Raw genomic sequence first — 23,448 nt, 5'->3', positions numbered from 1 at the left:
ATCCTACTACAGAAAACATTATACACAGAATGGTTGTTTTACCAGTAACAGAAGCAATGATAAATAAGTCATATATAAAATGTATCGAACAACAATGTGTTCAAAACCATGGTTTAAATTGGCAATCTTGGCATTTTTGTGATACTCATCTAAAATATGAAGAAATTTCAAAATTTTTACACGACAACGTATTAGACGAAACAATATTGGTAAGAAATCATGAAACAAAAAAATATTTGGAAAAATTCATGGAAAATCGCATTGATTGTGTACAAGATGAACCTAATATACTTTCCGATGAGACTATGAATCATATTTTTAAATCACATCCATGTTTTCAACATAACAATGAAAATTTACAATGTGCTCTAAACAATGTATTTAATATTCATTATTGGTATAAATATTGTAGAAAGTGTTGACAATAAAAAAATTAAAATTAAAAATAGTCTTTTATTAATAGATACACACAAGACATTTATTTTCAAATTGATACCAGACATGAAGCTTGTAAAACAAAAGACTACGCTTGATGTGGAGAATAATTTATTGGAACCAATTGAGAATAAGTTTAAAAAGCATGGAGTTTTGTTCCCTTCAACTATTCGATGTATTATAGTTGGCCCTTCAAATTGTGGTAAGACCAATGTGATGATAAGTCTATTGGAACATGCTAATGGATTAAAATTTGAAAATGTGTATATTTACTCAAAATCATTAATGCAACCAAAGTACAAATATTTAGAAACTTTGCTAGAACCAATTAAAGGAATAGGATATTATACTTACAGTGGAAGTACGGATATAATGCACCCATCTGAAGCGAAGCCCAATTCAATTTTTATCTTTGATGATGTTGCTTGTGACAACCAAGATGTTATTCGAGAATACTTTAGCATGTCTCGTCATTCTCAGGTGGATCCATTTTATTTGAGTCAGAGTTATGCAAAAATACCTAAACACCTTATAAGAGACAATGCAAATATTTTAATTGTATTCAAACAAGACGATTTAAACCTAAAACACATTTACAATGACCACGTCGGAACAGATATGACTTTTGAAGATTTAAAAAAAATATGTTCAATATGCTGGAAAGAGAATTATGGATTCTTATCCATTTTCAAAGATAGCGACATAAATAATGGTCGATATCGCAAAAAGATTGATCAATATTTTTTAATCAAGTAAAAGGTGTAAATGAAATAAAATACAGAGATAATAATTAGAAAATTAGTTTATTTAATAAAATAATAAGATATAATTATGTACATACTTTTATTTCCCTAAAGCATCTGAAACAAAAATAGTAAAATTTAGAATTATATCGAAACACAAAAATAAATCACTTACTTTTCTATTTCTGACTAAGAAAATCTTCCATGTTCAGCTCTTCCAGATCCACTATGTCTTGGTTTTGAGTCGTTGTCGTCTTCGTCGTCACCTTTCTTTTTTTTGTTGGGGATGGCTGAGGATCGTCGTCGTCGTCGTCATTTGATGTGGCAGGTGGAGAAGTTGGATTTGAATACTTAGACGAGTGGCCAAAATGAGGGGGAGGGGGAGGAAGATATGGCCTTTTTGTCCCCACCAACTGTCTTTGTTGTTGGTACTTTTCAAACTCCTCCACCTCATCATCTAGGAGGTTAAAACGGTATTTCTTACATATATTTTCCAGCACCTGGAACTCTTTATCATTTTCCACTTTAACTCTCATGTATCTTAATGGAAGGTATCCAAATTTTTTTTTTAATGTTTTGTTATTCGGCGAGTATGTAAGATGGACAAATATTCTGTCTCCCTTAAGGGAAACGTCCTTTACGCCATACCTTTAATAGAAAAAATATAATGAACAACAGCAGCATGAATCAAACAAAGAAAACAAAATAAAAAAAGACCGATTCGAAAAACTTATAATAATCCCATGAAATATTTATAATAAAAAAAAATAAACCAGTAAGAGCGAAATAAAATCATGTAGAACAAATCAAAAAAGGAAAATGGAAAAACAACCAAAAATAAGTAAAATACTTACATAAATAACTGCTTCACAATTACAAAGGCGTCCTTTATTGGTAGGTTAATTGGATCCTCAGATACAATAACCAACTGGCATGGTACATTGGCCATTTCGATAGTTCACTGACTGTTCACTGACTAACTGATAGATCAATTTAAAATTAACCGAATTTAAATAGTAAGAATAAAAAAATATATATTAACGTAATTGACTGACTTATTTGATCTTTATTGCAATGCAGAAAATAGTACAAAACATGTTTATCATTAAAACGTTTATTATTCCAAAATTAATTTATCATTATCTAAATAAAATGTGCTTATCTGCATATAATGTATTTTGGTGACCTATTTGACCTAAAAATGCATTGACGTCAGCGTTATCGTTAAATATGTTTATTGCATGTATAATGTGTTTTCGATGAAGAAATAAAAATATAATCACGTTGCATAGCGTGTTGTAGATTTGCGTCAATGTATTTTTTTTTTTTAATGTAGTAAAAATACTTCGTGACCAATTTGACCTAAAAATGCATTAACGTCAGCGTTATCGTTAAATATGTTTATTGCATGTATAATGTGTTTTCGATGAAGAAATAAAAATATAATCACGTTGCATAGCGTGTTGTAGATTTGAGTTAATGCATTTTTTAAAATATAGTATAAATACAGGATTGATTTTGCTAGCTGGTATTTGTGTCGTTCTGAAGTTTACGAGTTGGTCTTTAAACATGAGTAGTAGTAAAGTGATCGATCAAATTTCCACTGAAATGGTGCAGAAGATGGAAACAGTAAGTAGATTAATTAAAACTAAAACTGATTTACAAAACTATATAAAATATTTGAAAAAACAGATTTTATTGTTAAAAAAATGTATAAAAAAGAGAGCTACTTGTGTTAGAAATTTTCATTGTGTAGAGGCGAATCTATCCATCCTTAAAACATATCTAGAAAATTTTAAAAACAGATTAAATGTTAGAAAAAATATTAACAGAGGGTTATTGTGGCAGGATTTGGAATCTTGAAAAGGCTTTTAAAAGTTTTTCAATTCAAATTAAAAAAATTTAGTTTCATGTATGTTAAAAGTTAATGTAATTTTTTATGGACTTTTCATCAAACCTCAAGATGGTGAAACGTCTGTTAAACATTTTTCCATGAAAAATGCAATAATTGATCAATTATCACTAATTTTATCACCTAGTTTTTTGTATGTATACTCATCATACCTAGTTATCTCTTTTGTTATTGTAGATAATGCCTTTGTGGTCCACAGCTGTTGTGGATGAGTGCTGGGACGATGAATGGCATGAATCTCCACTGCCGCACATCAGACGTAGATACTTGTCTCTACATTTAATAGGTGATGACCCCCAACAGACGGGTGGTAGTGGAGATTCGTACCATCCCGAACCGTCTGTGGATGAAAGCTGGGACGATGAATGGCATGAATCTCCACTGCCGCACATCAGACGTAGATACTTGTCTCTACATTTAATAGGTGATGACCCCCAACAGACGGGTGGTAGTGGAGATTCGTACCATCCCGAACCGTCTGTGGATGAAAGCTGGGACGATGAATGGTACGGGTCACCTTTGCCCTACATTAAAGTCGGGGCATTATTTAAGAACATTATTCGGGAGCAACCCCCGAAAATGTCGAAGGCGCAGAAGAAGCGCTTTCGCATGGCGGAACGTGAACGTCACAAAATAATGTTCAATGCCACTGCGTAAGAAGATTTATTTTTTGTGTAGATTAGTAGTTTGTAGTTTTAGGTTTTAAAGTTAATTGTAGTTGTATTTTTTGGTTTTTAATATAGTTATTTGACACCTGAAGTAGTCTTTCATTCATAGGTAAGGCCTTTTTGTTTGTAGCGTGGCTTCCACCGATGCGCTATTAAGACGTTTTGACATGTCAACCCATCTCGATACACACGACATTCTTATTTTTACATTATAACCTTAACTCCTATTCTTGTTTGTACTTAGCACTCTCATACATATTTTAGAACACAGAGCTATGTCTGATGATTATTGTATTGACGACTACGATTTATTGGTGGATGATTTAGAGATATTAAAATTGACTCAAGAACTAGAAAATAGCATATTACGGAAGTTGCTAATATGTACTGAAACATGTAATATTGTATTTACTTTGTTGTTATTTAAAAAACATAATGTATCCTCTATATGTTACTGACTTCAGATCCTACTACATTATGCCGAGGAATTTGCGGCACAATTGGTCTCATTTAGCATAATTAAAACCACTTCTTTGATTTTTCTTTTTACCATCCGTTTCTTTTAAGACCACATTTGAGATCTATCAAATTCAGATCTACCAAATTCTCTTTAATATAAGATATCTGAAACAGATTGTTAATTTAGGTTTGAAAATAATAAAAATTCATCGATGTTTAAAATTTAAACAATCCCCTTGGTTAAAAAAATATATTGATCTAAACATTGGCTTGCGAAAGGAAAGCAAAAATGAATTTGAAAAAAATTTATTTAAACTTTTTTATAAATGCCCCTTACGTAAAAAGTATTGAAAATGTCAGAAAACATAGAGAAATAAAAATTGTAAACAGATATAATGGAAGATATGGAGCAAATTTCTATATCTCACAACCTAATTTTCATAGTTGTACTATTTTCGATGAAAGTACTGTAATAATTGAAATGACAAAACAAAAAGTCAATTTTAATAAACCGATATATATATAGGGATGTGTATTTTAGATATTTCCAATTGGTATATGTGCGTATATATATATAGTATCTACATATTTTTTTATTATATTTTTTAATTTAATACAATTTACTTATTATATCTTAACTTTTTTCTTAACTGGATCATCATCATCCTCATCTTCATTGTTTATGTCTCGTTTTCTTTTTTGGGTATTGTTTAATAAGTAATTTAAGTTGATTTTTGCTTTTTTGACACCAACTACATTGTCATCAATTATTTTTCGTTTTTCTCTTCTTTTGGAAAGAAGGTCATCATCATCATCAACAAAATCATCTGTAATGTCCACATACATATTATTTTCTAATTGTTTTGCTCTTTTATGATTTAAAAGCTTTTGTTGTATTTTTTGTTTATTTCTGTGCTGGATATTTTGTTTGCGTTTACTTGATTTGGAAATAGTTAATCCTTGGAGTAATAAAGTACAATGGTCTATATTTTCAGTTAGTTTTTCTAAATTATTTTTAGCTTTGTTCAATTCTTTACTACAACTTTTTGTTACAGCTTTATATTTAGTAGAACCTAGACCCATACCTAATTTCACTTTTGCTTTCATTGCACCAGCTACACCAAGTGCTGCCAACTTTTCTGAAAATGCTGTATTTTTCGATCGAAACTGTTCAAGAGCTTTTTCACCTAGAATCTTATCAGCCTTATGTCGTTCGGATAGATCTTTATTTTGAGAATATGCAATATCATGTTCACGACACGCCTCGTCTAATCCATTTATTCCCCTATCTCCTCGTGCTAGTCGTTTCTGTAATTTGGTGCCGGGTCCACAAAACCTATAACCTCCAGGGATGTGCATTTCGAAAGGTAATTTATTAATGACAGCGTTTAACATATTGGTAGCGTACTCGTAGACGATTTACAAATTAATACATAGTTATTCTAAATATAAGTCTTTATATATTTTTTCTCTTCTTCAGACAACTGACCTCACATTTCACCAAACATACTACTTGGTATATTTTTAGCACCAGATCTGGATCTCAAATATTCTATGTAGTCACAGTTTATACAATTCCTATTAGATATTTCAGTCTCCCCACCACACTTTGGACATTTATACTTTACTGGTACAGGCATACTTATTTTTGGATAAATAGATGACTTGGGTTATTTTTGTCACCACCAAATTGTCTAAATATACTTTTTAAGTAACAATTTACACAAAGTGTATTTGGAATCTCAGTTTCACCACCACACTTTGTACATTTATATGTCACAGGTACAGGCATATTCAAAGGGCAAAATAAAAATGAGCTTTATGTTATATTTACAGCTATTTTATTATTCTAATTTTTTATCATGCGATTACATTATTTTTGCGGTCTCTGTCTCTTTACATACATTCTACTAGGTATATTTTTAGCACCACTCTCTTCCTTGTACACCTCTTCCAATTCACAATTTATACACAGGTCATTTCGTTCTTCAGTGTCACCCCTACACTTTGGACATTTATTTTGCACAGGTACAGGCATATTCAAAGGATAAAATGTTATGTTTCACAGATGTACAGATATTCTTCTCACTCAAATTTTCTTTGTTATCGTTGTTGTTGTTGTTGTTGTTGATTTTAAGAAAAATAGGATACACTCTTTCCAAAAAAGTACAATTAGGACTAAATTTTTTGTGATCTTCGATTATATTGTCATTTGATTCCCATTTGTAAATCTCTACGCCACACTTGAAACACTTTACTATATCTTCCACTTGGAGAAAGTAAAATCCACAAGCAGCTAACTCTATTTCAGATTTATTCCCCTTCCAATTGTTAAAAGTTGAGAGCCTTGAATAAAACTCGTCTAGCATGTACACCTCAAGACACATCTTGATTACTGACAAAATTTTGCTGGATACATTTATTTAAAATAAATAACTTGTTTCAAAACAAATAAAATTTATAGTATCAATCCAATATTGTTTTATTTACATCTACCCACATATATCATTAAAATATATATACACAATAAAGCATTTATGTGATACATAGTTATTTTTCCTTTTCCTACAAGTTTCAAAAGTAAAGACTAGGCAGGCTAGGCTAGGCAGGCTATACAGATATATCTAAGCATCGTACACAAAAAAATTTTGACGCAACAACACCTAAAATATTTCCAAGTCTCAATACAAAATTTATTTTTTCGATCACCCTGTACAAATTTAACGAAAAGAAGAGAAGATGAAGCGATAAGCGATGAGTTTTGCACTCGACATACAAGGTGGTCCGTTCCACTCAAAGACACCCCCTCTGGTCATTGTCGACCGATTCTTTTACTTCTTCAGGACAGGTAAGACAAAGAAGAGACAAGTGAGACAGGTGTAAAAACATACAGGTAACGTAGGTGACAATTCTTCGGCTGAGAAGAAGAGATCTAGAGATAAGCGACTAGTTCTTACGACCCTCTGGTCATTGTTGATCACTTCTTCGGGAGAGAAGAAGAAGAGATCAAGCGATAAGCGACCAGTTCTTACAACCCTCTGGTCATTGTCGATCACTTCTTGTACTTCTTGTACACCCCCAAGGTCAAATCATGGCATCGATACCTTCGCATCGGAGACCCTGATGGACAGGTTACCAAAGTGCGTTTGAACCCCGCTTGCTATACTACTCAGGTAGTTGTTGATGGCCCATGTCTTTCTACCATGTCTGGATGAAGCGGTGTCCTTCTGGTCTTGTAATGGCCGTCAGCATTTTCATGGCTTCTCCACTCGCCATTCGTTGGCGAATTTAAAACTATAGAACTGTACCTTCTCCAGTTATCGAGCTGTCCTTCAAGTGTCTTGAAATTGAGGATCCATTGCAGGGCGGAATGGTGGGATTTAATCGAGAATCTTCTGCCATAGAAGAACGAATGTTAGTGTTCTACTGCTTTAACGACCGCCAATAACTCCTTTCTGGTGATACAGTAGTTTCTTTCAACTTTTCCCAGAGTTTTACTGAAGTATCCCATGACGTGTTTCTCACCCTCCTGCACTTGGGAAAACACCGCCCCGATGTCATTTTGAGAAGCCTCCGTATCAAACACGAAAATACTATTTTTTCGAATATGCCAGGATTGGAAACCTTATAAATTTATTCTTGAGAGTGGCGAAGCCAAGCTGGCAGTCAAACTAACTTTTTTTTGGAAGTGCTCGCACTTGCTGGCATTTACTTGTAGGTGAGCGTTCCTAAGTCTGGTGAAAACTTCTTTCAAATTAGCAGTGTCCCTCGAAATCCTTCCCGATAATCATCATGTCGTCGAGGCATACCAGATAGGTTTTCTGTGTAAGTTCCCTAAGTACTAGCTCCATTAATCCTTCAAACGTAGAAGGTATATTACACAATCAGAATGACATCATTTTAAATTGTTAGAGCCGATTTTCAAAAGAAAATGCTGTCTTCTCTCTGCCTTCAGGGTAGACTGCTACTTGCCAGTAGGTGCTTTTGAGATCCACGCTGAAAAAAAATTTCGATCCAGCCAAGAAACTAAGAGTACCATTAATACGGGACAGTGGGTATCTGTCTTTCTTGGTGACGATATTTAATCTTCTGTAGTCGACCTAGGACCTTGTGGAACCATCTTTCTTAGTTACCAACACCACTAAAGAAGGCCATAAGCTACTCGACTTTTCGATGAGATTCTTCTTCCGCATATCTTCAAGAATGGCAAAAGGTTATGTTTGTTTTGCAAATGGGAGACGTCTTGGTGCCTGCCTTATGGAGTTGGAGTTGTCAGTGTTTATCCGATGTTGGACTAAGTCAGAGCGGCCGGTTATTTTTCCTTTAAAGAAGATATCACTTTCGTTTTTGATGAACTCTTCTGCTTTTTGGTATTTATCTTCGGATGGACGGACCCATGACTTCTTTAGATTTTCCACAGTTTAGTAGAAAGTTGGTGTGTACTGCTGGCTGTTGGCAAGTTTTATTCTATTCTGGTGACTCTTTCAACTGGCTCGCATATTCTAAGCACTTGGCCCTTTTTAAAGGTGATCTTGTTTTTATTTGGATTGGCCACTCTTACTGGAACGGTCTTATCCCCATCTACCACATATCTGTCGACAATGACGCCCTCATGACCCTGCTCCTCTCCTCATCCTTTAGCTAAAGTTGTTTTATTTTTCCGAAATCCATACTGGTTTATGGCAAATAGTTTATTAGATTTAAAATGTATGATTAATCTGATTATTCAAAATTCGTTCATAAACTTTTGACAACATGGGCAACAAAGATGTGGATCGATAATTGTTGCAATCATCAATAAAGCCTATATTCTTAAACAGAGATATTACCTTTGCCGTTTTGAAAACTTTAGGATATCTGGATGCCACAATTAACTTATTGTGCATCTTCCCAAGGAGCTGCCGTCCTTAGCTGATTGTCCATCCTGCCATTTCTAGGAAGGTGGATAAGTCACCAGCGGACATCTCCCTGGTGACTATTCAACAATTTCGATTTTTGTGGCAAAGAGATATTTAATTAAATTTAATAAGATATCTCAATCAGCATTTTGAATTTTAAATTAATATCAAAATTATCATTATATACAAAGTTGCAATTCAGCAAAACCTGGTTCAAATTGAAGAGATCATCCTTTGTTATTGGTCTATAACAAACTCTGGTTGCACAATTGTCTGGTTGTCTGAAAATAAATATTAATTGTACAGGACACCAAGGAACACATACAAGTATGCCAAACCCTGTGTATAGAATTGCATTAAAATAAATTATTATTCTATAAAATGAAAAAAAAGAAAAAGCAGAAGAATGAAACTTTAACGCCTCTAGCACCGATTCCGTAGTTAATTTAAAATTGAAAACTCTTTGAAAATCGCTCCGTAGCGAAACAGAATAGAATTTAGTTAAATTTTCAGCTCTTTGCTATTTTCTAAACTCAATTGGGACTGAATTTCGTGTTAGGCACCGTTGGCGTTTTATTAAACTTTCCACTAAAGCTTTACACGATACACCTATTGTGGAAATGCTTAACTGAATTTCGGAAAATTAGTTGTAGACGTACAGGGATAATTATGCACTATGCCTTACATCGCGTTCCGGTGGCTAAGAAGTTGTGATACTGTGGAAGTTCAAACACGCTCACTTTGAAGATGAACGAAGGTTTTAGTTTAACACAATGGATATTAGACAATCTATAACATATTTAGAGATACCAATCTCTACATTAGTTCGATGATAGAGGTTAACTTAGTTATTTGATAGTTAAGAACTAGTCAGTCAGGTGCATAACATATACCACATATTATGTTCAATTTGTGAGTAATCTTGGGAGAGGGAAGATAATCAACTCACAAGCAAGTTATCAAAAGAATGTAATAGCAAATCTTGCCTTTTTTTAATTTTGTTTTTTAAATGGAAGTTTAAAAGGAAATTAAACTGCCGAAGAATTATATAAAAGATATATTTAATGATAACCGTCCGGTAGAAAGCCACAAGATTGACAGTATAAATACAATTCTTAAAAGTTCACCGTGTTACTTAAATCGGAAGTGGAATATGCCATTGCACATCTTAAAAATCGCAAAGCACCTAGCCACGACAACATATAGGGTGAGTTTTTAGTGCGATAAAGTTAGTGCAAAAAAAAGTTATTTAAAATAAACGTAGGCAATGATATTCTCCAGGCTTGACCGAAAATATGCCGATAAATAAAAACAGAAAGAAAAACAATATGTTCTAGTTTTCAAATTAAGTTAAACAGAAATCATTGACAAATATTCGTATACAGGGTGAACTAGAAAAGAAAATTACAACCCTATATTTTATTTTTTGAAAAGATTTCATTTATGATACTCTTTCTTTTTTATAAAGTATTTCCTATACCTAAAGTCATTACCTTCTGAGACATTTTTAATTTTCCTTCAATTTCGGGAATACCTTCAATTTTTGTAAGTAGAAACAACTTAGTCTTGTGTAATAAATAATATAATAAAATTATTCTTATTCAATAAATAACTAATACAGTAACATGTTTTTTTATATTATTCCACTTTTTATTTACGCCCATAATTTGTTTGTCGTCAGTTAGAGTTTTTTGGAAATTTAATTTGATCATGGGTGAAATCATCAAAACTGTTAACAAAGGAAGAGGATACAGAATGGAAAACAAAGAAATCAATATACTCTATTACGCAGACGACGCAATATTGAAAGCCCAAGATAAAGATAGTCTGCAAAGACTGGCGCACAGATTTATCTCACTAAACTAAAACAATAGTAGTCAGCAAATAACAAACCAGATGTAAAATAGAAATTGATGGCATCAGTATTGAACAAGTAATGGAAATAAAATACTTGAGAACTACACTGTCTAGCTATGGAGACCTGGACAAAGAAGTGAGAGATCAAGTACAAAAAAGCAAATAGACTGAGAGGGTGTCTTAATAACACTATATGGCGAAACAGACACAGACCATAAGACATAAGACCAACAATGACATATGCCTCAGAAACAAGAACCGACACAGCCACAACACAAAGGCTACTGGAAACGGCAGAGAATGAGAGTACTGAGAAGAATTACAGTAAATACGCTGAGAGATCGAAAGAGAAGTTAAGACATTAGAAGAAAATGTAACGTACAGTGTATAAAAGAATGGACACAAAATAGAAAAAAAGAATGGAATAACCACATAAGCAGACTGGAGGAGACCCGTATCGCCAAAATAGTAAGAGATAAGTCACCAATCGGCACAGAAGAAGTATCGGACGACCGCGCAAAAGATGGAGTGACAACCTTCCATAGAGGTATTAATCCGCCAATGAACAAGCAGAATTGCTTATAAAGAGAAAGAAAAAGCAGAAGACAGCAACTAACGGATTGTGGTCTAAGTTAACATCTGGTCCAGGATAAGGTTTAACTGAGGTTATAGAGTTTTTATATCTGCTGTTTACGAGTATAAAATCTATATGATTTCTGACAATGTGGTTTTCTGTATATGAAGGAGACGTCCATGTGTATAGTCTCCTCTTAGGAAGCTTAAACTAAGTACTGGCAATTACCATATTCTTTTCTTGGCAAAATTCTATAAGCCGTTCTCCTCTCCCGTTTCTAGTTTCTAATCCGAATTGTCCCAAGATATTTTCAATTATACCTGCTCCAATTTTTGCATTAAGGTCTCCTAAAATGTACGTAATATCTTTAGACTTTGTTAACTTCAGTGTATTGTGCAATTCTGAATAAACTTTTCGATCTTATCTTCAATCCTATCAGCTGTGGGGGCATAGATTTGGATCATATTAATATTGCAGTTTCGTGCTTGAATTTTTAGCCTTATTATTCTTTCAGACATTTGAACCACACCTTTGAAGCACTGATTTTCTGACTATGTTGCTTATGATGAACGCTACTCCGTATAGATGATAAGTTTTGTCTCCTCCAGTATAATCCATATTCTGCTTATTTATTGATATTTCTTCATTTCCTGCTTACACCTACTTATCCTGCTATCCTACTTATACAAGTATATCTATATTTAGCCTCACTTTCACTTTAATAATGTGTTGTAGTTTTCCAGGCTGATATATACTTCTTACATTCCAGGTAGTTATTTTTATCTGAGTAGAGTATTTTTTTTGTGCAAGGCTTTCGTATGTTGATGACGCAGGAGGTCTTGCATTTTGATTGTTGTCCTCCCCTGCCAGATTTTGGTCTCATATTACCATAATCAATAATATAATAATTTGTACTAGAGATATCATCAGGGACCTTTAATGCAGTTGTTTCTCGTTGCCTTCTGCATTCTGATGCCGTTGACCACTTTCTTGGTTTTTTCGCCTTCGAAACAAGCAATTATTAATAAGTAAAAGGCCACTTATAGGCCAGGTATGGTGGAACAGTGGGTCAACTAAATCTGAGATAAGCATTCTAACCTATTAGCCCTTCTCCTGCTATCCCAGTATGTTATCTTTGTGGTGTGGAGAGTTAGAATATACGTGTAGTCGGTTCTTACATCTTTATTGTTGACACACTATCATTATCGTCAACAGCTATTCTATCCATCGTCGGATGTAAGCCTCCCTTAGGTGTGTCCATTTATTTCTGTTTGTTGTTACATTCCTTCATTTTTGTTTGTTGTTCTCATTTCATGATGTTCTTCATGTAATTGAGATCACATATGTTTTATTACGAGTACTGACCAACTACCAAACATTACTATTATTGAGTGAGTTACCCGATTTCCACTTTGTTTTTCTTTTATAACCTCAAGGTTGGATAGCACATTGTCGCATTACTAGGCCAAGTATGTTCATACAATATTGCTGAATGTCCAATGTTGATTTAAAGTATAAAGAAATGTTATGAAATAGGACACGCAGTGTATTCGATACGTGTGCTTAACATTTAGGTATAAAAAATTGATATTTCTAACTTATTTTGAAACTTCTCTAATCAACAAATAAGGATCAAAACATTTAAGAGATGCCATTTTGCAAAAATAACGACCCCATTTAGCGAAAAAAAAAAGTGCTCTTCCACCATGACAACGAACCCGCTCATACCACCGCCGTCGCCATGGCGAAATTGGTAAAATTGGGCTACGACCCATTGCCCCATCCACCATATTCTCTACATTTGGCCCCGTGTGACTTCTTTTTGTTTCCAACCTTAAAAAAGGTACTCGCCGGGCAAAAATTGAAGTCGAAACAGGAGGTCATTGCAGCCACGCAAGAGTATTTTGGATCTCGAGAAACCGTATTTTTTAGACGGGTTAAAGAAGTAGGAGCATCGATGGGTCAAGTGTATCGAGCTAAAAGTAGAGCTAAAAATTGAGAAATAAATAGCTACTTTTTAAAAAATTTTGTAGGCCAAGTACTTATCGGACCGCTCTATAGTATATACCTAGGTTCTTGTTACAGAGATCCATACTACTCAAAACAACTGGCGTTTGCCTGGTCGGTTCAGTGTCACGAAAAAAATCTGATTTCCCTGGTCTATTATATAAGTTTAAATCCAACGGTAAAACAGTAGGCTTTGAAAAATGACAGTTTTCATATTATTATCTTTTTAATTGATCTGTGTGGCTTGTCTTTAATTTTAAAAATGAATATTTTCTGTAGAATTAACAGATATGATCTGAGTATTAGAAGAAAGTTGGAGAAATTGCGTATAAATTGCATCCATAATATCAACAGCGATATCCTGAACGGAAGAAACCAAACGTAAAAGCTTTCGAAAAATTAATGAATCGTTTTGTTCGCACTGAGTTAGCTGTATATAAAAAAAAATCAGAGGACCAAGACTGTTATAAGTGAAGAAAAGGAATATGATGTACCGTTGCTACTACTGAGGATCACCACATCGACCCTCGTGAAATTTTACATCAACATGGCATTAGTCAAACTTCGGTGGAAAAATCCTAGATAAACATAAAATCCTATTTAAAAAATTGTATGTTTGCTTTACCACGTAGTTATTAATTTTTATCCTGTAGATTTAGACATTTTTTCTAAATAACTTTTTGGATATACCATACCATATCATACCATAATGGTATTATCTATCGACCAATGCGACACTAAAAACTCACCCTGCACCTATAGGTAGTTTGTATGGTATTGATGTATCTACTTTAATATAAAATATAATGATCTAAGGTTTTTGAAATATTATGACATATTCTGCGCGGTTGTTCATGGAGAGTGGTGCTGTTTGTCGAAAAACTGGACGTGGGCAGGCATTTACAAATTTACTGTAATTAGATAATTATTTAAGTATAATAAAATGCTGCAATTTATAATCCCAGAATTCTTCGTTAATTGTTCAAACTATAAATTACAAATTTGCCTGAGTAATGTGCGTATTTTGATTTAGATTTATATATTTTTTTAAATATTTACTCAGGATTCATAGTCGTTTAAAATTTTATAATTTATATATAGAATTTAAATATAATCCCTCTAACCATACTGTATATAAAAGGGATTCTGCAGCATGTTTGCTACACTAAGCAAATTAGTTTCAAAGTATCATCGTCTAGATACAACGACATAATATGCACTATGTTCTTATTCGCAGACTTTGTTAACTAGCTGCCAGTCTCATATTACTGTCTTATCTCGCCGCTCATACAACAGTTACCAAAACTATTTGCGTCTTAAACTTACTCCTACAAATGTCAGTTCATAAAGCTCATAAAGATAAATGGCCAGGGGCGTGTGCCGTGACTTCAAGGAGTTAAATTGTTAAAAGAATGGAACTACGCGATACATTCCACAAGTGGGTTTTGGTAATACATATGCTACTTTCCATGGCTATTGTCCATGGTAAAATTGAGGATATATTTTGACTGTTAAAGTAAAAGTAAAAATAAGTCTTTATTTAAATATAAATAACAAGTAATAACAAGTTTATCGTCCAAGAAATTTAATTTATTCTTTTGACGGAGATTTTTGCTTAGATGAGGAGATATGTTGTGGAATGGAATTTTTAGTCCCCATGTCTTTCTTACATCTTTTTTCATCATCTGTTTGCCTTGCAATTCATAGAAGGCATAGATTAAGGTTCATCTGCACCCCCCAAAAGATAAACTACACATTCAAAAAATTTGAAAAAATTGGAGAAGGTCTAATTATGTGATAACTATAAAGAAGTATTTTGACAAATTTTGAGCAAACTTCATGTTTTTGTTTTTGATAAAACTCAAAAAACTACTTTTTTACAAGTATAAAGCGGGAAAACCAAATATACAATTTTGTTAATTTTATTGCAGCATTAAGGTATAATCCTAAGAAATGCTTATGAATTTTTTGAAAATTTTTAAATGTACAGTTTTGCCACAATAATATGTTCCGGCTTATAATAAAGCTACCGGTAAGAAACCGGACAACATTTTAATAACAACATTATTATATATAGAACTGTTAAAGTGAAAAATATTTGTAATAAAACGTCGAATATTTTTTCCTAGACACATGAAAAATCTGGTTAAACAAGAAATATATCTCGAACTGCCGCCAACAAATTTTGTTGTAGAGAGGTGGCTCCATCCATTGTAGATAAATAGCATTACTTAGGCATTCCAAAGCTTTAAACAAAACGTCACACTAACAGGGTTGCCATATCAATTACTTTGTCAAACACTTTGGCAGATTACAAAAAAAATTAATAAGAATGTTTGAATTTTGAACTGGCCATGCTGACACTTACAGAATAGTAGATACTGTAACTTTTATTTTGAAAGTACGATGTCATCAAATTTACAATTTACAAGTAATATATCTACAAAAAACCTATTTAGTTTTTAAAAACCTATTTAGATGTTTTTAGTTAATTATTTTAGTGTTTATAAACAATAGTCTTATTTGCATAACGTATTAGTGATAATTTTTATATTGGTATAAGCATTAGTTTTTCTTCAGGAATTCACATTTGTCAACTGGTTCGTATATGGTGCTTTATTTGGTTAGTAAATGTTAACGGATCGTCTGGATGATGAAATATCTCTGCAAACTTCCTGCACAGTCGTTTTAGATGAGATTCTTCTTCTGTATTAAGGTGATCGGTTCTAAGGAGAGGATCGACATGTTTCTTTTACTGGCAATCTGACTTGTGTAATTGTTTGGGCTCTTGCTGGACTGTATAGAATTGGGCTAATTGAGCTTAGTAATTAATAGGAAGAATAGAATGCTCTGTGGTAAGAGCAGCTTGGGTAAAATCGAGATTTGCTTTCAGAAGTTTAAGATTATCGAGGCCGATAAGACCATTAAATGTCTTGTGAAATTTGAAAAGATAAAATTTTAACTTTGATCAGATAAAAGGCATATCTAGAGCACAGTTTAATTTAATCTTGCCAAAGTACTTTCGATCCCTAGATCATCTTCAGGGGCATCTGAAATAAGCCAAGAAACGTTTTTTTATAACTAAAGAAATTGATTAACTTCGATAAAAACTCGACGTTTATAGACTTACTTCGTCAATTGCGTCCTATCCGACAAGAACAAAATGTCATAAACATTCTTGTCGGATAGGCCGCAATTGACGAAGTAAGTCTATAAACGTTAATCACATAAAAACTCTTTATCAACCATAAACTTCGAGTTTTTATCGAAGTTAATAAATTTCTTTAGTTATAAAAAAAACGTTTCTTGGCTTATTTCAGATGCCCCTGAAGATGATCTAGGGATCGAAAGTACTTGGGCAAGATTAAATTAAACTGTGCTCGATATATGCCTTTTATCTGATCAAAGTTCATTTATTCGAGCATTCAACCTTATATTTATAACATTTTAAGTTTTAAGTTAATATCTGAGTTAAATTCGAGAAAAATTGGAATTTCTACACAATAATCTTGGTAACTATAAATGGTTCATATTTAATATTAGTTTTGTAGAATTTATTGGCTATATTAGGACTAAGGATATATTTAGTGGCTCCTGTATCAATAAAAAGTTTGAGATGGGGATTTTAAATTGTAATGTATGGAAGCTCTTTTTTGTCAGCATAGAAATGCAATTCTAATACGTTTCTTCTTTTTCTTCTTGAAATCTTTGAAAATTTACATCTTCTTCCTCATATTCTTGGCATTCTTGTTCATAGTAAGAGTAATCTGGGTATGTGTCATTGTATATGCCTTCATCGTAATTGCTTTCCTCTTTTTGTTTGATATTAAAGAGGTCTTCTACGATTAATCGGGGGCTGGCTGTTTGTTCAATCGCAAGATTGGGATTCGGTGGTCTCATGGATCGAATATAGGTTCTCTTAGACCTTCCGAAAATGTGGTTAGAGCTTGTTGTTGGAAAAATTCTTTCTTACTTCTTTTAACTTCCTCATGTGCAATTCAACGTGATTTCAAATGGTATTTAAAAGACTCATGACTTTTTTATGGAATTAATTGAGGATTTCCGTTACGTTGGTCTGCAAAATTTAGGACAAGAATGGATTTTATTGACGGCCAATCTTTACAGCCGTATACAGAAATAATTTCTGTGACTCTTCCTTTAATTTTGTTCATAATTCTTCGGGTAAGCATATAATTTTGAAAATTTTTGGGATTTGTATGATCCAAGAAACGGTTTAGAAGCATGGAAATAACATCAATAAAATTGTGAAGTTCATTTGGATTGCCGTCGTACTCTGGTACGATAGAAAGATTAACATTTTAAATCTGGTTTGATATTTTCACTAGATTTTATGTTAAATTCAAAAATTGTTGAAAGAGAGTCGCTTATTCTAAAGGATGGCACTTGTAAAATGATATTAGAAGTAGAAAAAAGAAAAATTTGCTTACAGGTATAGGATGATGCATTTTGTTTGTACAAGTTTCTTTTCTTCTTTAAGTTTCTTTTTGGCTTTCTTCATAAATATGGTTCTGTGCCAAGTTGCCTGGAATCCGTGGATTAAACGGCTACAGTTTTCCCTAGATTTGGGTTCGGTAGGAGGTAAACGTTTGAAAACGACGAGGTTCTTCTGGGGACTCTTCCACTAATCCACTGAATGCGCCACTTAAGGGTTGTCACTCCCGAATGTACTTTTTAAAAAGGCCCTTTTAAAGGTACAACTAACAGAGTAACACCACTTTATTTAATTAAATTACAACTGACTTTAAAACAGAAATGTACCGGGTGGTCCAATAAGCCGATCTCTCGGCTATATATCAGAAATTATTCATGTTATAACTTTAGGAGAAAAAATTCCTTAGTAAAAGTCAAGAGAAATCGCTGGAAATAAGTTTCAAGTTTCTGGGTTAACCGCTAGGGGGCGTAACCTGTGAAGAAAACTTTGAAAACCAGTTTTTTGGAAAATATGCCCAATTATATCAAGAGTTAAATAAGTAAACTAGAAAGAGGACTAAATTCTACACAAAGTTGTTTAAGTACTACTTTTCTATTTTTTCAAATAAAGGGTGGGTGAGAGTGGGAAAGTATTTGTGGATAAATCTTTGGTTTGAATCAACCGATTTTAACGAAATTAGTGTCATTAGAAAGAGTGTGAATGAATTAATTTACATCTACTATAAAATAATTGCATTTAGTTTTAATTGTTATAGGTAGAGGGTACTTTCGAATAGAAAAAATTTAAATTTGTTTTTCTTTAAAATGTTTAATGGAAACACCTATTTATTGTAAATTATAATGGAACTGGATTAAATTCGTAACAAAATGGCGCAAACCGCATGTTAATAGCTTTTGTCGAACTCGAGATATGAATAAAAACGCATAAACATAAGTAAGTATAGAGTATAGTATTGACTCATCCTGTATTATAAATTAAATTAAAAAATAAGTCAGTAGGTACTTTTAAATTTTTTTATAGCAGAAGAATCTTAATTTGATACCTATTTTGACCATTGTTATTTCATATGATTAAAGATAGTTTTCTCGAAACTAAGTAGGCTACGACAATGAATTTGACGGGGAGTTCATATTGTTTATTTATTGACAGCAGTCAACACATTGTTAAGAATTGTTATATTATAATTCGAATTGAAGATTGCACTTTTTTCAATAGATATTAATATTGGTAATATTAGTAATTAATTACCAGTACTAATAATTCGTGATGAGTATATCAAATGCAGAATTGTATGATATGATTGGCGTTTATTTCTAATGTCACCAAAATGCCGCTATTGCCTCACGTATATATTCTGTAAGATATCCTGACAGGAGACATTATGGCAAAGAAGTATTTGAAAGAAAGGCAAGAAGATTGAGAGAAACTGGTAGTTTTCATCGTCCTTGTTTTAAACGACAAACAACGTAGTAGAGGTATGACCGAAGATAATTCAATCAATGTTCTTGCTACAGAATCCACATATAAGTAGTCGGCAAATCTCTATAGAATTAAACATACCCAAAACTACTGTTCTAAGGATTTTAAAACACCACAGGTTGGTTTTTCATATTATAAAGTGAACGTTTAAGTCAGAAACTTGAAATTCCCTTTAAACTTTAGATTCAACTGTTATTTTAATATTCCGATAAAAACGGCAACAAGGCGCTTTTATCCTTTTATCCGTTTCTTAAAAATACTTATGCACTATTTATCTTGTGAAACAATTGTGGATTTTTCAAGATTTTTTGAGTTTTAGTAAATATAGTGGTTTCTTTTTCACCAATATTGTTGTTCTATTTTTTAGACTGCATCCTTATCGTGTAGTTCTCCACCAAGCTTTACATGAGAGAGATTTTGATGCAAGGCTGGATGCAATTGGATGTTATGTCTGCTAGAAGACCAACCTCATATCATGTCAAAGATTTTGTGGACAGACGAGGCTACGTTTAATAGTGCGGGTGGTGTTAATCTGCATAATATGCATTATTGGGCTGAAGAAAATCCGCGTTGGATACATGAGGCGCAGGTTCAAGGTAGATGGAGTCTTAATGTTTGGTGTGTTATAGTTGATGGAAAGATCGTAGGTCCATATTTCTTTGATAGAACTTTAAATGGCGAAACATATTTGGATTTTCTGGAAAATCAGTTGACTGTTTTATTGGATCATATTTCCTTACAAACAAGAAGACAAATGAAATTACAACATTTCCAGACGAGTTCGAGATTATTTGTATGCAAGTTATCCAAATAAATGGATTGGAAGGGGAAGTATATTTTCATGGCCAGCTAGATCTCCAGACTTAACATGTCTGGACTTTTATCTGTGGGGAAGATTAAAGAACTTAGTGTATCAAACTCGACCAACCACGCGAGACGACATGAAACAGCACATTATAAACGCAATAAATAGTATATCAACAGCTGATATTGAAGCAGTGTTATGTCTACGCGCGAAAGATTACATCTTTGTGTGTACAACGACAGAAAACAATTTGAACATTTAATTGGACATTAAGTTTTAACGATCAAGATATTTGTATGATCTTTCACATATTTAATTTTAAGTTATAATAAAGGGTGAGTCAATACTATACTTACTTATGTTTATGCGTTTTTATTCATATCTCGAGTTCGACAAAATCTATCCATTATAATTTACAGTTCCATTATAATTTACAATAAATAGGTGTTTCCATTAAACATTTTGTAGAAAAACAAATTTTAATTTTTTCTATTCGAAAGTACCCTCTACCCATGACAATTAAAACTAAATGCAATTGTTTTATAGCAGATGTAAATTAAATTAGATGTATTATTTGCACAGCCAGATAGAAAACTACCATAAAGCCAGAGATACACATGCCTGTTACTAGCATAATTTCATACCAGTACCTAGCAAGTACCAGCTACTGTCCCCAAACTGGCAAGTGTGTACGTTAACTGGCATGCTAGTTACTGGCATGCTAGCCAATCGCAAAGAATTTGATTTTTCTTGCTATATAGTAGCATGCGGTGTGACAAATAAAATAGCCCGTGACAATGCTTACACAAAAATTCAAGAGAAAATGGATGAAGGTATTACTATAAAGGAGATAAACGCCAAAATAAAAAATTGCTCCAAGATTTTCTCGCCTACCAATTCAATTTCGGATCTAAATTTTTCTCTTTTTTGATTTTCGCTTCGGATTCATTATAAAATTTCTAACAATATCTGTGGCCATCAGCAATATTTGCTTGTTGAATTCATTCCGAATACCTTCCATGGATCCTCTTTTTTTTGTTGGAAAAACTTTTAATTACAAACAAGTACTTTAGTTTTAGATGAAAACCACTCGATTGTTAATAGCAAGGGTATGTGTAAGAATCTACCCTGCTTTTTCGCCTTGCTAGTATAGGCAAGCGAGCTACTGGCATGCCAGCTACTTTTTCCAATTTACTGGCATGTGTGTACCCGGCTTAATCTATAATGGATCTTATATATGATTTATAAAAAGTCAAGGCTGTTTGGGTCTCCGTCCCTCACTATGTCCTCATAATACATTTCAAGAAGTCTAATCCCTGATTATATTTTTGTAAAGTGAAACAAATTAAATATCCAATAATAAATGATCATGCACCGAGGAAAAATCGGATGAATAAAAGAAGAATTGTACAAACAATTGTAAAGCATTATAAAAGGTTGTCCTAGAAATAACGTAAAGGTATTAATAAGCGATTTTATTGCAAAGATAGGTGAGGAGAGGTAATAAGCGTCAATCATTGGAAACCACAGTTTACATGAAGAGTCTAACAACAACAGAACTCGCCTTATACACCTATCCGTCTCATTGAACATGGTAGTTGTCAGCACATATTTTATGCACAAAGATATACATAAAGGAACATGATAGGAATACAGTAAATCAAATCGACCATGTCGTGGTTGACGCAAGATATTTTAGAGACGTAATAGACGTATGATGATAGACACATGATGATAGACTTCTCCATAAGAAAATGAAAGAAATGTGTGGGATCAGAAACGCTAGGCAGTGTGGCACAATAACAAGCACAGATGATAGAGTCCTGACCACAATAGAAGAAATAAGCGTTGAATGGCGAACATACATACAAAACCTATTCTCAGACGATAGAACAATAAATATTGATAGACAAACAAACATCGAAAATAACGACTTGCTCATCTTAACATCAGAAATAAAATACGCCTTAAAAAATATGAAAACCGGAAAAGCCTATGGACCTGACTACGTTCATAGTGAAATTATACAACTGTTGGAAGAAGACAATTTAGAACTATTATCAAGACTCTTCAACAGTATATACAAGACTGGTTAACGTCTACGTTTGTGCCTATACCCAAATCAAACAACGCAAAAAAATGTAACGACTTTCGATTAATAAGTCTCATGCCCCATATTCTGAAGCTATTTCTAAAAATTATCCATAACAGAATTTACAAAAAATGCGAAGAAGATATGGGTCCGGAACAATTTGGCTTTCGAAACGGTATGGGAACTCGAGAAGCTTTGTTCAGTTTCATTCGTCTCATGTAAAAGTGTCGGGATCAACAAAAAGATGTCTACTTGTGCTTTATAGATTATAAAAAGGCTTTTGACAAAGTAAAACACGATCAGCTAACAGAATGCTTGCAAAAAAAAGAACCTGGATCCAAACGACATTAATACAATACGTGAACTTTACTGGAACCAAAACGCCTCTGTCAGAACTGAAATGGGTAATACTGAAACCATAAAAATCCAAGAAGGAGTTAGACAAGGTTTTATACTGTCACCATTATTATTCAACTTGTACTCAGAGGACATCTTTGCACATGCTCTAGATGAAACACAAGAAGGAATAAAAGTCAATGGAAAAATCGTGAACAATATCAGGTATGCCGATGATACAGTACGGATTGCTGGCAGTGAAGAACAACTACAAATTCTGTTAACCAAAGTAGTGCGAGAAGGAGAACTATACGGCCTTAAGGTGAATGCAAAAAAAACCAAAACAATGGTAATTTCAAAAAAATACACACCAGTTATAAACATACTAGTCAACAACAATCTAGTTGAACAAGTGAAAAAGTTTAAGTATCTAGGCTGTTGGATACATGAAATCTTAGACCAAGAACAAGAGGTTAAATGTAGAATAGAACAGGCAAGAAACACCTTCTTAAAGATGCGACAGTTACTCACTACCCGTAATCTTGATTTGTCCCTACGATACCGCATGATAAAGTGTTATGTATATAGTGTACTATTACACAGCGTGGAAGCTTGGACGTTAAGAGAGCTCGTTACGACGTTGAGAGAGCTTTGAGATGTGGGTATTTCGTCGTATGCTGAAAATTCCATGGACCGACCGCGTTAGAAATGAAGAAGTTTTAAGGCGTAT

At 33.3% G+C, this 23,448-nt stretch overlaps 2 protein-coding genes across 5 annotated transcripts in view; both read right to left on the bottom strand.

Annotated features, from left to right (window-relative positions):
- Tpst (tyrosylprotein sulfotransferase) overlaps positions 1–23,448 on the bottom strand; it is a 533,460-nt gene that overhangs the window by 22,467 nt on the left and 487,545 nt on the right. The gene's annotated exons all lie outside the window — the stretch shown is intronic.
- LOC140440701 (uncharacterized) lies at positions 1,231–2,384 on the bottom strand. The gene is made up of 3 exons (XM_072531064.1): positions 2,033–2,384; positions 1,354–1,826; positions 1,231–1,295 (listed from the first exon to the last, which is right to left on the bottom strand). The coding sequence occupies exons 1-2, from the start codon at positions 2,125–2,127 to the stop codon at positions 1,358–1,360; spliced, it is 564 nt and encodes a 187-aa protein (XP_072387165.1). The 5' UTR covers positions 2,128–2,384; the 3' UTR covers positions 1,231–1,295; positions 1,354–1,357.

Source organism: Diabrotica undecimpunctata, chromosome 5, assembly GCF_040954645.1.
Source record: "Diabrotica undecimpunctata isolate CICGRU chromosome 5, icDiaUnde3, whole genome shotgun sequence".
NCBI lineage: Eukaryota > Metazoa > Arthropoda > Insecta > Coleoptera > Chrysomelidae > Diabrotica > Diabrotica undecimpunctata.
Note: the sequence above shows the minus strand (reverse complement) of the source record. Positions and strands in the feature narration are given on the sequence as shown.